Raw genomic sequence first — 15,717 nt, 5'->3', positions numbered from 1 at the left:
CCAAAGAATCCCACATAAAAGCAAAGATGACAAAATAGGTTAATTTCTAAACTGACTTGTTTCTAAATTTATTTGCATCCTTCTTGATACTGATGAATGCTGTCAGTAATATCTCCATATCTGAGTACCTAGACTTCAAGGGAGCAGATGATTTGGCACCTGTAACTTCTATTTCCTTACTGAATTCAAGGAGGTCACTTTGCTGGCTCAGGTAAGTCTCACAGTGTGATTTCTAAAACCACTTATATTTTGATGATTGCTTACCTGGTAACTAAAAATTCTCAAAGAAATTTTCTGAATACAGAAATTATCCTCTTTTGTTAAATGTAAAGGACATCAGATTTTGAATCAGAGGACCTAGGTTTAACCTAGGTTTGTGTGACACTGGGCAAATCACTTAATCTTTCTGGGTCTCAGTTTCTTTAAATGAAGATGATAAAGCTGAACTATAATCTCTAAGGCTCCTTCCAATTCAAATCAAGTATTTATTAACCAATTCCTATGTACTAGGGAATATAAAGATAAAAAGCAATCCTTGGTGGAAATACAGGTACATAATACACACTACACTTATTCACATTATACCCCATGCAAAAATCTCTTTCACCCAACATTCACCTCAAATGTAGTATTATGTGGAAAGGCCCCAGAGAGAAAAGGGTCCCTTGAACCCCAAACTCCATATTCCTTACTTTACACCTCACTTACAAAATACAAATACGTTTGAAGAACTGTATGGTATCCCCAACCTACCTCTGTGTATCTATAATAAGTACAAATAAAATGAATCTCCAACAATTATTTTTTTTCAGTCCTATTCTTCCAAACACTCAGTACAAGAAGAATGAGTTCAGAAGTCCCTCTCTCTCACTTAAGAGCACCTACAAACAATAGTTTGATTCTCTGGGGCCCAAAAGGATTGGGGAGTTTTAGCTTTTCCTTAATAAACATAAAAAAACTTGTCATGGCGGAATGGGTCAGAATATTAAGGATAAATCTTACTGGGCCTGTCATACCAAGAGGTGAAATGGAACGAAGCCCCGCCCCCTCATGCATAAGAGTGTTTAAAGTTTTGCCTAGGGCCTCCCGGCCCACCCAAGAGTGACACCCTTCTCCACCAAAGGAAGAACTCCTTGGACTACTAGGTCTGAGACCCGCCCCCCTACCCCCACGAAGCATCTCCCATCCACGGAGGATTTGGTCACTAGTCTAACTCTTGCTTACACGCCGCTCACAGACATCATCACTCTCACCCCAACCCCCGTGGGAAGAGCCTCCGGTTTTATCCTCCCTCTTTAAGCACTGCTTTTACTCTTCAAAAGGGTGCTCCGGGTGAGTTCCTTCCGGTAGCTCACTCTAAGTACCCCAAACTCAATATCGGCTCCTTCCGCCCCCCCCCCCCTTCCCCGCATCAGTCCCGAAGTCCTTCGCTCTTACTTTCTCCCGACACTCTCCGCACGGTGCCCCCCACATAGACACCCCTCTCGCCCCCAACACAGCTTCTCCTCACATGCTGCTCTTCCTGCTCCTTCCCTCCCACTGGGCATCCCGGCCGGAGCCCATCCAGTCTTCGAAGCTTGTTGGTCGCGCCCCTGGCCGGGCGGGCCTTCGCAATGGCCGCGAGAGGCGGAGGGGGAAGCCGGCAACCTGCACGCGCTTCTCCCTTCCTCATCCCCACCATCCCACTTCCAACGGCCCACGCGCGCGCGCCTGCCCAGCCAGCAGCCTCACGCCTACCAAGCCTTAGGCCGATCATGTTGAGGAGCACCCCGGGGGCCCCACTGCAGTCAAAGCCGCCACCGTAGCACACGCTCGCCCGCTCCTCAGCCACCCGCCCGCTCTCTACTGAGCACCCCCACTAGCCCGGCGAACCCCGCCCTCAGCCCAGGAGGGGCGGGTAAGGAGGCCAGGGAGCAATAGCGGCGGGAAGTGGGAGGGAGTGAAAACTCTCGCCAAGCCGTGGCTTCACCTTATTGGTCCACGCGGTCTTCGTTTATTTGAATAGCCAATGGAAATTGGCCGGGTAGAAAATCACGTCTTCATAGACAGTGAGTGGGGGAGGGTACCTAACTTCAGTGCCCAGCCTCCTACCGTTTTCACGTCTGGCTCTTTTTGGTTCAGAGTCTCAACCCCGCCTTTTTCCCTTCCCCGCTCCGCCCTGTCCCATCCCGCCCCGCCCCTCCTGTTCCCAACCGTTCTCTTTTCTACTCATGCTCAGTTTCTCAACTCTTTTCTTTTATGTTTTTCACTGCTTTCCTTTTAATAGTTAATAATTATAACAAAACATTCATATAGTGCCTTCAGGAGTGCAATGCGCTTTCCCTTATGAAATATCATTCCCCCCACATTGTGAGATAGGTGCTACTATTCCCATCTTACAGAAAAATAGGTTAAGTAATTTACCTAGGGTTACATAGCTATTAAGTATCTAAGGCAGCATTTGAATTCTGCTCTTCCTTGACCTTGCCACTTAGCTGCCCGGATAATTTTTATTAGACTAGAGGAACTTATCCATCTAACCTCTACCCCAACATAGATTCCCCATCTGAAACATATCTAATTAAAGACCATTCAGCCTTTATACTAATCTATATCAATAGTGTGGAGAACTCACTTCCTCACCAGGCAGTGGTAATCTAAAATTAATTTACTGAGCATAAAGTGTGTCAGGTTTGCTAAGTTCCTGTTCTGGGGAAACATACATAAGTGAGTCGACAATTATTCATGAAGCTTCTATTATGTGACTATTTGCCAGGCACTGACCTAAATGCTGAGGACATAAAGAAATGTGGTCTCAGTACTCAAGGAGCTTCCTTTGAATCTTTTCTGGTATCTTCCCACCTTTCCCCAGCTTTCTCAGCCTTCTGAAGCAGAAGGAAGACAAGGGAATGAGAATAAGAATTTATATGTATAATACAATGACAAATATTGTATAATATAAGATGATATAACAGCCTTCCATCTTAGGTTCAAAAAAAGGCTATGTGTTAGAGTGATTAGGGTGATGGGCCTTCCCCCATTCTCCAGCTAGGCTGACATTTTAAGACCAGACACACATTTTCTCTCTAGGCTGGTACTTGAAGCCTTTCCAGCTTGGGAGGACTTGCCAGAACTTGCCTTCTGCTGGCATAGCTTTTGAGAGCTGAGGGTCACCTTCATACCATAAGGAGGATTCAGCCAATATTTCATGAGTTTTTCCTTGACCCTGCAGAACCCAGTTTCTTTATCAATGGCTAAATGTTAAGTATTTTGGAATTTTTGGATGAAGTTCTTATTGGTTGTGTGACTAGGTAAATCACTGAGTCCATTTAAGTTTCATTTTCTCTATCTGGAGAATAAAGGGGTTGGTCTAGACTGTTTTTAACTCCAGCTTTAATGTTTTGAGATTTTCTAAAGGAAGCATTGCATTTCACATGTCAAAAAAAAGTTATGATGAATAACATCACAATAACAAGAAAATTAATAGATTTAAAGCTGTTAGGGGCCTTATAGCATTTTCATTTTGCTAAGGAGGAAATTGAAGTTAACTCTTTTGTCTAATTTTGAAAAGGGGGCAACTGGGTAGCTCAGTGGATTGAGAATCAGGCATTAATTCCCATCGCAACAAACCAATACCTAGTATTGATTCTAAGATGGAAGGTAAGGGTTTATTAAAAAAATAATTGTGACCCCAAATATTCTGATCACAGATGTAGTGCTCTTGTTACTATTATGAAAATTCTGATTTGTCTCTGTTCAAAGCTTCTATTCTTTAACCTTGTTGCTCCACTAATAAAAAGCTCATATCCTTTGGTTGGCATTCCAAGTCTTCCACAACCTAGCAGGACCCGTTTATATAATTTTATACTATTTTTTTTTACCTTGCCCTCTATCAGAAACTGTCTTATACTCACCTATATCTTCTATGCCTTAGAGTCTCTCTTCTTCGTCCCCTGAAACCCCCCTCCTCCCCTATGTTCCCCAATGAAATTCCCAGCCTTCCTTTAAAAAAAAAATAAAACAAAACCCTTATAGTTCTGTTTTAGAATTGATACTATCAGAAGAGCAATAAGGGCTAGATAATTGGGGTTAAGTGACTTGCCCAGGGTCATACAACTAGGAAGTATCTGAGGCCTTGAACTCAGGTCCTTCTGATTCCAGGTTTCAATGAACAACTTAGCTCTTCCGCTTAATTATCCTTTAAAGTCTTATCTCAAGTGACACCTCCTACTTGATGCTTTCCCTAATTCCTTCAATCAAAAATGAAGATCCTTATTCAAATTTCTCATAGCTTTTTCTACCTCTCCTTTCATTGTTCTCTTTTGCATCATCAGATTATAAATAAGTAAATAAAAGGAGGGGGGACCAGTCATCCCTGAAACTCCATGGTTAGGCAAAGACCAACAAGAGAAAGTCTCCCACACATTTGATAGGCCCTTTGTGGAAGATTTACTTCTATGGTGGTAAGAAAGTGCCTTGGATAAGAAGGCTGTAATCAGATAGGTTGTTGTCCTTCATACTGAAGGACCTAAATGACATCACTATGTTGGGACTGATTTTGATATTTACTGTGGCTGATGAAGCAATATGAGCTTAGAAGTCTCTAGCACAGATGGGGTACAAATAGCCCATATGAACATTTGGGATGGAGATCTCTCTAAATTTGCACATCTCATGTTTCTTTGGAGTTACTACAATTCTGCTTTGCTCATAAACCACAGCACCTTCTCTGATGCAGACATGGCATGCCGGACAGTGCTGGGCCAATGTCTGCCACGTCTCACAATCAATACCAAAGTTTTTCAGAGGGACCTTGAGAATGTCTTTCTATCCCTTCTTTTGACTTCCATGTGAGTCCTTGCCTCATGTGAGCTCACTGTAATTAGCCTTTTAGGCACACATATTTTTGCCGTTTGAACTACCTGCCAGTCCATTGGAGTTTCATTCTCTGTAGTAGAGTTTGAATGCTTGGCAGTTCAGCTCAAGAAAGAACCTCAGCTTCTGGTACCTTATCTTGACAGTTGATCTTCAAGACCTTCTTGAAACAATTCAAATAGAAGTGATTGGCATGGCACTGGTGTATTGTCCAGGTTTTACAGGTACACAATAATGAGGTCAGCACAGCCCAGATCTTCAGTTTGTTAGGCAGCCTAATACTTCTCTCCCACATTTTCCTTTGGAGTCTTCCAAACACTGAGTTAGCCCTGGCAATGCATACTTCAACCTTATCTATGTGGATATCCCTGAAAAAAACTGTAAAGGTAGGTGAACTTGTCCACAACATTCATAATGTTTCCATTTGCTATAACGGATGGTTCCACATATGGACGGTGTGTTGCTGTTTGGGGAAAACCTCTGTTTTCCTGATGTAACTTGTCAGACCAACTTTAGCACAAGTGGCTGAGAAATTATTTCTGTTTCATTTCAGTCTCAGAAGCTACACTGAGTACACAATCATCTATCTGCAAACAGAAAATCATGCACTGACTGTCCCCTCACTTTAGTATTGGCTTGGCGTCTTTTCAAGTGAAATAATTTACCCTGAATAAGGTAGCTGACCCTGATGATGTTTTTGTCCTCATTGAAAGTGTCTAACAATATAATTGAAAACATTGTGCTAGGGGGAAGTTGGGTGGCTCAGTGGATGGAGAGTCAGGCCTAGAGACGGGAGGTCCTAGATTCAAATTTGGCCTCAGACTCTTCCCAGCTGTGTGACCCTGGGCAAGTCACTTAACCCCCATTGCCTAGCCCTTACCACTCTTCTGCCTTGGAACCAATATATAGTATTAGAACCAATACATATTATTGGTTCTAAGGCAGAAGGTAAGGGTTTAAAAAAAAAAAGAAAACATTGTGCTAAAAATCATGAGCAAGCATACAGTCCTGCTTCACTCCACTGGTGATTAAGAAAGCATGAGAGCATCATCTCTTATCCAGAAGTTGTGCAAGCATGCTATCATGGAGCTGGCTGATGAACTTCTCTGGACAACCAAATTTTGCCAGGATCTTCCACAAGCCCTCACAACAGTATCAAAGGCTGAATGTTGTGTACAAACTGCTTCTGGCATTTCTTCCAAAACAATTGTTTTGTGCAGCAAACACCATATTGACCATTCTTCAGCCCTTTCTAAAGCCTCATTGGCTTTTGGGTAGTTGATCAGGTGAAAGATCAGCCCATTAAGGAGCACTTTTTGGAAAGATCTTGCCTGCAAAAGCTGAGAGAGAGAGGAGGACTCCCCTCCCCTACCCACAATTGTTACAGGGCAACTTATTTCCTTTTGCTTTATTGAAGTGGAAAATGGAAGCATCCTTGATTTTCTGGGGAATAACCTCCTCTTGCCATATAACTTGGAAGATTTTAGCTAGCTTTTTTTCTGTGCAGCAGATCCACTGCCTCGTAAATTTTCTGCTGGAATGCAATCAGTAGCAGGCACTTTGCCACTCTAAAGGGTACTAGTGGTATTCAAAACTACTTCAGAAGTTGTCTAATAGTATTCAAAACTATTTCAACTGGAAGTTTGGCTAGAGAGGGATTGACTTTAACCTGAGGTATATAGTTAATGGATTCAACATTGATTAATGATGGTCTGTTGAGAAAACCATGGGAGTGTTTGACCCATCTCTCCAGGATCATATTGTTATTACTGTTTAGTGTGGCTCCATCATGTTATAAGGGGATTTTAAAGAAAGGAGGAAAAGTTTAGGAAAGGGAACATACACAAGTAATAATTTTATTAAAGGAAGGTAATGGTAGAGAAGGATGGACCATCTATTTCCCACTCAGATTCTTAACCCAATAAAGTTTCTACACTAATCTTAATCTAACTAAACTAAACTAATGTACAAGTTAAGTAAAGGATAAAGTCCAAACAGAGAGCCCAGATTCTCACACTCTCCAGAGTCCTTGGTGGGTCAGACAGAAGAAACCATTTGAAGGTCCTTAAAAGATCCAGGAAATAGAGGAATCCTCACCCAAATCACTTTGTCCACCAGAATGAATGGGGAAGTCCCACTCAACCTTTTCTGGATGATAATCCAAGGCAGGCAGTTTAAGATATGGTTAATTTAGGGAGCCTCTCAGATTTACAGCTTCTGTGTTGAATCCAGCTTCAAAGACAGACAGCTGAAAAGCTATCCAACAACTTAGAATCTTCACCCAGCCATCTCTTAAGAATCTAGGCTTGAGGGCTGTCACTCAATCTTTGCAACTTCTTTGCAACTTCCCTTGCTACAGTCAGCACTAAGTAGTTAAGAGTCACTATAGGTCTTTGGCTTATAAATAGTCTTCAGGGCATCATAGAAGTGATTTGGATTGTTACTATCAGCATAAAACTGAATTTCATCTGCCTTCTTACTGAGCCAAGAATCCTTCATCTTTCTAAGCTTTGCTTATACTTTACTTTTGTTAGAGTTAAATGCTGCCTTCTTAGAGATGGCCAAACTATCTTGCTAGCAAACCCTGTGGAATTTTTGTTTTTCATTTAGTAGTTTCTGCATTTCCTCATCATTTTTAGCAAACAAGTTTTGCTGTTTTGAGTATTCTGGCCCAGATGAATAAATTTGGTTCTGTGCCCCAAATCCCTGAAGGCGGCTCACTCCTTTTCTGCTTCAGTCCAACTGCTTGTTGACAAAGCTTTCCCTTAGTCAGCAACTAATTCTTCTTGCTTGGAGAAGTACTCTAATCTGTTGACATTAAGTCTTCCAGTAGTTGCCTTGCCTTGGGGGTGCTGCTTTTGTTGAATGTGAATGTTTAGTTTGGAGAAGATAAGTCTCTGATGTTCAGTTCCAGCACTCAGTACCATACATCACCCTTGTCACTCTCACATCCTGTCTGCCTCTAATCCTCACAATGACATAGTTTACTAAATACCAATGTTTGCTTTGGGAGTGATTCCACAAAGTTTTATTGCATTTAGGGAAGTGGTATATAGTAAATGGTGATGAGGTCAGGAGACTCACAAATCTTCAGTCGTAAGGGATTGTTGTTGTTGCTATTTCCAATTCTATTTCTCCCATGGATTCCTTGCTATTTCTGATAGTTTGTACCTGTTCTAGCATTAAAGTCATCCAGAATTATAAACTTGTTCTCTTTTGCTGCACTGTTGATGAGACTCTCCAGGTCTTTATAAAATGCCTTCATTGGGGTTTGTCATGATGGGAGCATTTACACTGATGATGGTTGCATGGCACTTTTCTGCAAGTAGCAATTGCATTGTCATGAGCCTGTCATTCTCTTCTTTTGGGAGGCATACAACCTTGTAGATTAGATTTGATGGTGAAACATAAACTAGTTTCACGGCACTCCTCATGATGGTAACCTCAGAATGGGTACCCAGCTCCAGCCCTGGTAAGCTCACCTTTACTTGCCAGCCTCATTTCACTCAGAACTGCTATTTGGACATCAAATATCTGCTGAATTCTCTTGCAACAAGAGCTTCTTGTCTTTTAGGTCTGCTGGATTTTATGTTGTCCATAAATGTGCTCACATTCCATTCCCACAAGGGGAAGAGTCTTTGCAAAAGCTTTTGTACATTTTTTTTTTTGGTATTTCCACCACAGGGTAGCATCACTGCCTGATGCTGTACGGCAGACCATTGTTAGGTTGGGTGAAGCAAACACTTTTTAGAACACCTTTTCTATACCTTTCCTCTTATCAGGAAGTAAATGGATGCAGTCTTTAAAAAAGCCTGCTCAGACACCCAGTGGGCTACCAAATCTCCCTGACGCTAAAAGATTTGCCATCACTTGTCTATGCCTTGGACTGGCTGTGTACAGGACTGTGATTACAGCTCCCAGTATATCTGCACTTGCTGCTTTGTAACTTGGAATCAATACTGTTCCAAGGCAGAAGAGTGGTAAGGTCTAGGCAATGGGGGTTAAGTGACTTGCTCAGGGTCACATAGCTGGGATGTTTCTGAGGCCAGATTTGAACCAAGAACCTCCCATCTCTGGGCCTGGCTCTCAATCCACTGAGCCACCCAACTGCTCGCCTTGTCACTTATTGCCATAGGACTTCAAGATAAAATAGTAAAAAAAAAAATAGTAAAAAAAGAGTAAAATAACCAAATAATAAAAGAATGGTTTGGGTGATATCTTTTGACTTGCATATAAATTGTATTTAAGCAAAGTGAAGTTGTAGTTTGCCTCTCTTCTTCCAGAGTCATTGAGTCTAGTAGAAAGGTAAAAGTCAAGATGACTGGTGATGTCTTGGAATGTAATATATGACTGGCTTTTTTTGATGTCTAACTAAGCCTTAAGTACTCCACAAGGCCTGCTTCACCACCTTCTTGACCTATTGGAACAAATTGTTCACATTTGCCTTATTCCACCAGGGAGAATTTGTTATGTTCTTGGTCCTTGCTCTCAAGAAACATATTTATAGGTAGATTTCTTTCTTTTGGGGGGAGGGGAGGCCAAAGATCTTAGTCTGTGACTTTATTGGTATACATACAGAACTCCTGGGGAAGACATGCTCTCCAGCATACAGTATCAAAATTGCCATGGGGCACCCAGAAGTTAAGTAACTAGCTTATTATCACATAGTCAGTCTCTTTAGGACAGGGTCTATTTTTGTATCCCATCATTTGGCACATTGCCTGGTACATAGTAAACACTTAATATGTATTGAATGAATGTATGTCAGAGGAGGAAATTCAGACTAGGTCTTCTTGCCTCTAAAGTCAATTCTTTCCACTAGCCCACTTTATGATTCTTTACAGGCACATTTCTTCAGTGAATGGAGTACTAATTCTTTAATAAGAGCTTTAAATATAAAATTTAGAGACATAAGTAGTGCAAGACTTTTCAGATGTTGGCAAAAAAGTAAGGAGGTTATAGTAATCTTCGTTCCATCTATTGTCATTGTTCTAGGCTATTCCTAACAGCTCAAGTTTCAAGTACCCTTACTGTTGGAATCTTTCCTTAGCATCTGGAGTTGTTTAGTTAACATATGTGAGTCTCTCACTCCCTTATCAACCAACCACCCCTGCCTCAGTGGGCCTGATTTGGTATCAGACTTTGGTAATATCTAGCTCCCTAGGCTAAGGGGATCCTATTCTAGCCTTTATATAAGGAGATGTGCTATATTTTGTTGCCCTTTGACCCATGTTTGTCCATATGGGTCTGTCCAGGTGTGGTTTAGATGTATTCACAGACATTTTTAGTGTCATTGCTGCCCACTCTACCTCCAAGAGAATCTTTGATTTCTGCCACGAGGATGTAGGTGTTTGAGAGCAGAGGATAGCCATGCTCCTCTCTTCAGATAAGGTATTGGGCTAGAATTATATCTATTCTCACTCCATCCCCAAATATTACTAGTTTGGAAAAAACCATTTTTAGGGTCAAGATAAGTTTTTGTTCAAAGGAACATCCCAAGCTATTTATTTAAGGCTTGGGTCCCCATCAAATGTCTGTTTCACAAAAAACACCATTAGTAAATAGCACTCACTTAAGGAGCATCTCTTTAAATAGTAAATAAACACATTTAACCAAGATGATAGAAAAATAGAAATCAGAGAAGGTAGCCAGATGAAACTATATGAGATAATATTGAGTAAATGAGTTATCCTGATAGGAGTGAGATCGTTTAACTGAGAGAGAACGCCCATGAGGAAATTCCCTGAAGTCCCTGGTATAGCAAGGTAGGGATGGAGGCATGATGAAGGCTCTGGCTCCTTTACATGTTGGCTTCTTCTGTCTTCTTTGTTGAAGTTGGAAGACAGATCAACATCTTTTTTCTCCCTCAAACTCCGACAATTCCGCCCCTCGTGCAGGCATAGAGAATCAAGCAATGAGTCTCCACCAGTAAGGGGAATCCCATCTGAAAGGACTTTTGGGTCTCAGGTTATACTTATATAAGATTACCACCTCCTCCCCAAGCTTCTGGAGCCACTAGTTACTTTCTGCCTGAGGAAGTCCTTTTAGTCTGTTTCTTTCTGGTCAAGAATATATGCTGAATAAACTAGTTTGCTTGACCCATTTCTTGCCTCCATAGATTTTGCTGCTTCCTAAGTACTTCAAAGAATTTCCCTGGGACATACCAGACCAATGGCACAGTGTCAGGTCATTCCCTGTCTCACTGACATCTAAGCAAAACCAAATGGAGTAAGATAGAAACTACTGCTTTCAGTCACATCAGAAGAAGAGATCATAGGAGAATCATCTTCAAAGAGTTCGGTACACAGAAGAATAGCCTTCTTTCTCTCTCTCCCATTTCTTAAGGTTGGCATAATAGCGGTCACTATATAAATGCTTATACTCTTCCTTCACTTTGAAGTGCCATCATTTGTCCCACTGGTTCCAAGTTTGTTAAGATTCTATTGGGACTCAAGTTTGGGTACACAAACAAACAAATAAACAGAACAATTGTTGAACTTTCCAAACTTGAAGCATTCTGACAGAAATCTAGTATAATTCCTTTGTCCATTTAATAAATGATTGCAAAAGGTTTGGGTGATCTTGATTTGGGACAACTTCAAAAAGTTGAATTAGTCTTTTTATAAATAAAACTAGTGATGTGCAGGATCTAGAGTCTAGACCATTGTTCCTAGAAAGAACTGATGTGCTAACAATAACCATAATGTTTTTTTGAAGTAACACAAAAATATTTTTATTTTATTTGAACACCAAGAAATCACAAATAAGAACAAGAATAAGATAGATTGTAGTGAGCAAGGCCAACATGAAAAAGCCCTCACTTTATTCCTGATGATACTTAGGGACCCTGAGAGTCACTCATTAGAAGAGAGTTGTAGGATTTCATTAGAAGATCTTTTCAAAGCAATAGAATTCTTTGTGAGCTTTCCAGGGAGGTTGTACCCACCTGTGTATTGGGTGGGGATATGGGATGAAATGATTCTCATATTGTTTTTCTACCAGTCTGTTTTCTACATTCTACAGCTTCTTTTCCCTTTTATTATTTCTCTTGCTATTCTCTTTTAACAAAATACTTACGCTATTTCATTCAAAGTTTCTATCTAATTTGTAAAATTATGTCAATATATTTCAAGCTTCTCTTCCAGTTGTAGGGATTAAATTTAAAATATAAGAGAATGTGGTCACTGATATTATAACTCGAGTCAAAATGACTAGTAAACTAGAAATTTAAAATTAAAAAAATTTTCTCAATTACATGTAAAAATAAATTTTAACTTAAAAAAATGTTGAGTCTCAAATTCTTGCTGCCCATCTCTGAGATGGGAAGCAATTTGATATGGGTTAAACACGTATAATCATGTGAAACATATTTCAATGTTAGTCATGTTGTGAAAGAATACATAAATAAAAAAAGACCATGAAAAACCCCTCCAGAAAGTGAAAAATTGTATGATTTGATCTTCATTCAGACTCCATCAGTTCTTTCTCTGGAGGTAAGTAGTATTTTCCATCACGAGTCTTGTGAGATTGCTCTAATCATTATATTGCTGAGAATAACTAAGAAAGTTAGCAAGGTGTTAAACACAGTGAAGATGCAGTTCAATTAATTCTTGCACTGATAACATTATTTGTTGCTTTAAAGAAGTTGTGTCAGTGGGGCAGCTGGGTGGCTCAGTGGATTGAGAGCCAGGTCTAGAGACAGGAGGTCCTAGGTTCAAATCTTACCTCAGACACTTCCCAGCTCTGTGACCCTGGGTAAGTCACTTAACCCCCATTGCCTAGCCCTTACCACTCTGATGCCTTGGAACCAATATACAGTATTGATTCCAAGACGGAAGGTAAGGGTTTAAAAACAAAGGTATATTGATTTAGAATCTTGAACCCTAGAGACTACATTTCCCAGAATCCTCTTTTCTTAGAAGTGGATCAATAGTCGTGAAAAATTGAAAGCAGGACATGACTAGCAGCATGGTCACTTCAACTGCAGACCTATTAACAGGGTGGTCAGGGAATGAAAGCATTTTTTTTTTTGATCTGCAAATTTGACACTGAAAAAAGGCACAAACACTTCACTTTTTCTGATAAAAGTAAGAAACAGGGACAAGATATGAACATCAAAGGAACAATATACGCCTGGGAAAGATAGAAATCAAATACAGGTATAAGGATTTTAAAGGATGATTATAGAAAAGGGAATCAAATAGTTTACTCAAATGCTTTTATAGCCTTTCTGTAAAGATACATATATATATATATATTATCCAAAAATATGTTTTATAAAGATAAATGTTTCTCAGTTAATGATGGAACCAAAGGTATGGTTATAACATAAAGCATTGTCTTTCATGAGACTGCTCATCCACCTGAACTTTCAATTCCTTTTTGAATTAGTGCACATAGTATATATTCTAGATGTAAATATGACATTCTGTTCAAATATATTGATTAAGTAGACAGCGTTATTTTCTATAAGGGTTTGCACTCCATAAAAGCACTGTTCTAGAATACTGTACACATTGAAATTAAGATAAGCCCTGTTAAGAGTAATTTTAATGGACTTATTTATTTAAAAGGCTGCATAAATCTGATTTTTCTTTCTATACTGTATATTTAATATTCCATTTTCATGTCTATAAGTGATTTGGATACACTTTTAAAGACTGTATTATGAGTATTTTCATATTTATACAAGAAATTTCAATTCAATATAAGCAATATGCCTTTGAAATACTTTAATCATGAAGAGATGTGTCTTTATTTTTTCCCTCTCCTCAAGAATATGCCACAAGCTAGGCTGCTTATGCTGCAAAACAATCTGAAATATTTTGAGAAAGTTCTAAAAGTCTTAAATACTCTCAACATGCAGAGTGGAGATTCTGTCCTGTGCTTCTATGAGGAAATTCAGACCTCTGAAAAACAAAATCTAAATGGATAATAAATCCTGGGGAAGGAAACTTTAAAAGAGATCTGGAGGCTTATTGCTAACTATTTTGAGTTTATTTTCCTCCTATAATAGTGAACAAGTCTATTGGGATTGGTGAAAAGGATTTTGACTGTACTGCCTGTGTGCACCTTCTCATTGGCTTATATTATTGTATTTACTGATTGCTTTAAGGTTTAAATATTTTTTAAAGTTTATCTGTTTTAATTTAATCAGTATCTTTCTGTCATACTGAATCATTTTAAGCTACTATGTTTTGCTTATATTAATCTTTAATTTGTACCTTTACCTCTGCTGAAGAACAAAATAACACTGTATAAGCCCATGAACATCTTGCCTAAAACCCTTGTCACTAGATCCATTGAAAATCACATGTTGTCTTTGTTAATTGTCACATAGATAATGATGGATGTACTTCATCAAAAGCTATATACAAACTTTAGAGAACTGAATAAGCTAAGAATTTAATTGTAATTTTAAGGGGACTTCAGAAATAATTTTAGTAATTTCTAAATGGATGATTATATATTGAGGCAAAGAAAAGAGATCAGTCCCTATTACTCACATGACCAAAATGGAGAAACAGTCTCAGGGGCCTCCACCTCCAGCCTCCTTCAGAGCAAAACTTCTCAGAGCACAACCTCTCAGAGCAAAACCTCTGGAACCTCCTAGTCCTCAGATCCCGCTATCTTTAAGGAAACCATCTAAGTTCCCTCCCCTCAGTTCTCACATCTACCAATCACTGTCCATGTCTTCCCTGTGCCAATGGTGGCTCTAGCTTAACCCAGGACCACTCAGAGGCCTGCCCCTTTGCACATGTCTGTTGAAGGTCATATTCTCAAATAATTAAATCTTGATCTTTGCTGCAGCCCTTCCTAAATCCTGTTACTCTGAGTAGGGTGGAGATTGTAGTTTCCAAGACCTGGTTCTGTCATTCCAAGTATCTCTATTGTATCAATTCTAAAATCAATCATGACTCAAAGAACTTCCTGTTCTATGCTTAAGTATAGGTCAAAGCCCTTTCCATTGTTCAGCAAAAGGTTTCTGTCCTAAAGCAGCCCCAAGTAGGGAGGAGAAGGATCCTCCCATGCCAAGGGGGTTCTTACTTTCAGTAGGAAATTTTTTTCCAGTATGAGATTTCCCAATGGGGAAATTTCCAACATTCATAAGTCTAAGAAATTTTAAGGTTTACTATATATATATAATAAAGAATGTTGTATTAAAGGTAGAAAAACAAAGAAATGTTCCTACCAAGGTGTTTATATGAATCAGGAAGCCGGAAAAAAGAGCTCCTGCAAAACTCAAAACTCTTAATTTTAATTTACTTCCAGCAGAACAATCTAGATTTCTTGATGATGTTCTAGGCCCAAATAAGTTTTACTTTGTTTAAAAATATGTTTGCAAAGGTTGAAAGATTTGCTACATCTGTAAAAATTGTGACAAATATTCATTAGTTCATAGGGTTTTTTTATGTCATACAGCAACTTATATGAAATATGATAGTGCGTTTGTTTGCTATTGTAATTAACTGGGCTATTGTGAATTTGGGGGACTTTGGTACTTCTTTGAAGGTGCATTATCTACTGTATTACTGTTTTATTCTGAAAATCATTTGTATTCACATGACTGATGCAGTGTGTCACTGATTTTAAGCTATATATTATTGATTTTTAAAACTTTTTTATTATTGTTTTTCCTTGCATGTGCAATATAGTATCTGAGTTTTATTTTTCTCTCCTTTTTGTATTTGAAGCACATGGCAACAGTATTGAGAAGATTTTTCTTTAAACTTTTTTTTTATTTTGCAGTAATATAAGTTTTAAATACATTTGTTCTAATATTAATGTGTGCCCCCAAAGCTTTAGACTATAAAAATGATGCCATTGATCGTTTAAAAAAATTATGGGACTTTGCTTAATTAT

The 15,717-nt window shown here is 39.2% G+C and overlaps 1 protein-coding gene and 1 long non-coding RNA gene across 2 annotated transcripts in view; one reads left to right on the top strand and one right to left on the bottom strand.

The window, feature by feature from the left end:
- PDIA6 (protein disulfide isomerase family A member 6) overlaps positions 1-1,942 on the bottom strand; it is a 34,420-nt gene extending 32,478 nt beyond the window's left edge. Inside the window, exon 1 of the mRNA XM_007476137.3 lies at positions 1,738-1,942. Coding sequence (XP_007476199.1) covers positions 1,738-1,756 — 19 coding nt within the window. The 5' untranslated portion in view covers positions 1,757-1,942. The remainder of the gene's footprint in view (positions 1-1,737) is intronic.
- LOC130456510 (uncharacterized) lies at positions 1,779-10,956 on the top strand. Its single transcript, XR_008915496.1, has 2 exons — positions 1,779-1,897; positions 9,850-10,956. It is a non-coding gene; the product is annotated as an uncharacterized LOC130456510 (long non-coding RNA).
- Positions 10,957-15,717: the final 4,761 nt, after the last annotated feature.

The sequence above is a fragment of the Monodelphis domestica genome, chromosome 1 (assembly GCF_027887165.1).
Source record: "Monodelphis domestica isolate mMonDom1 chromosome 1, mMonDom1.pri, whole genome shotgun sequence".
Taxonomy (NCBI): Eukaryota; Metazoa; Chordata; class Mammalia; order Didelphimorphia; family Didelphidae; genus Monodelphis; species Monodelphis domestica.
Note: the sequence above shows the minus strand (reverse complement) of the source record. Positions and strands in the feature narration are given on the sequence as shown.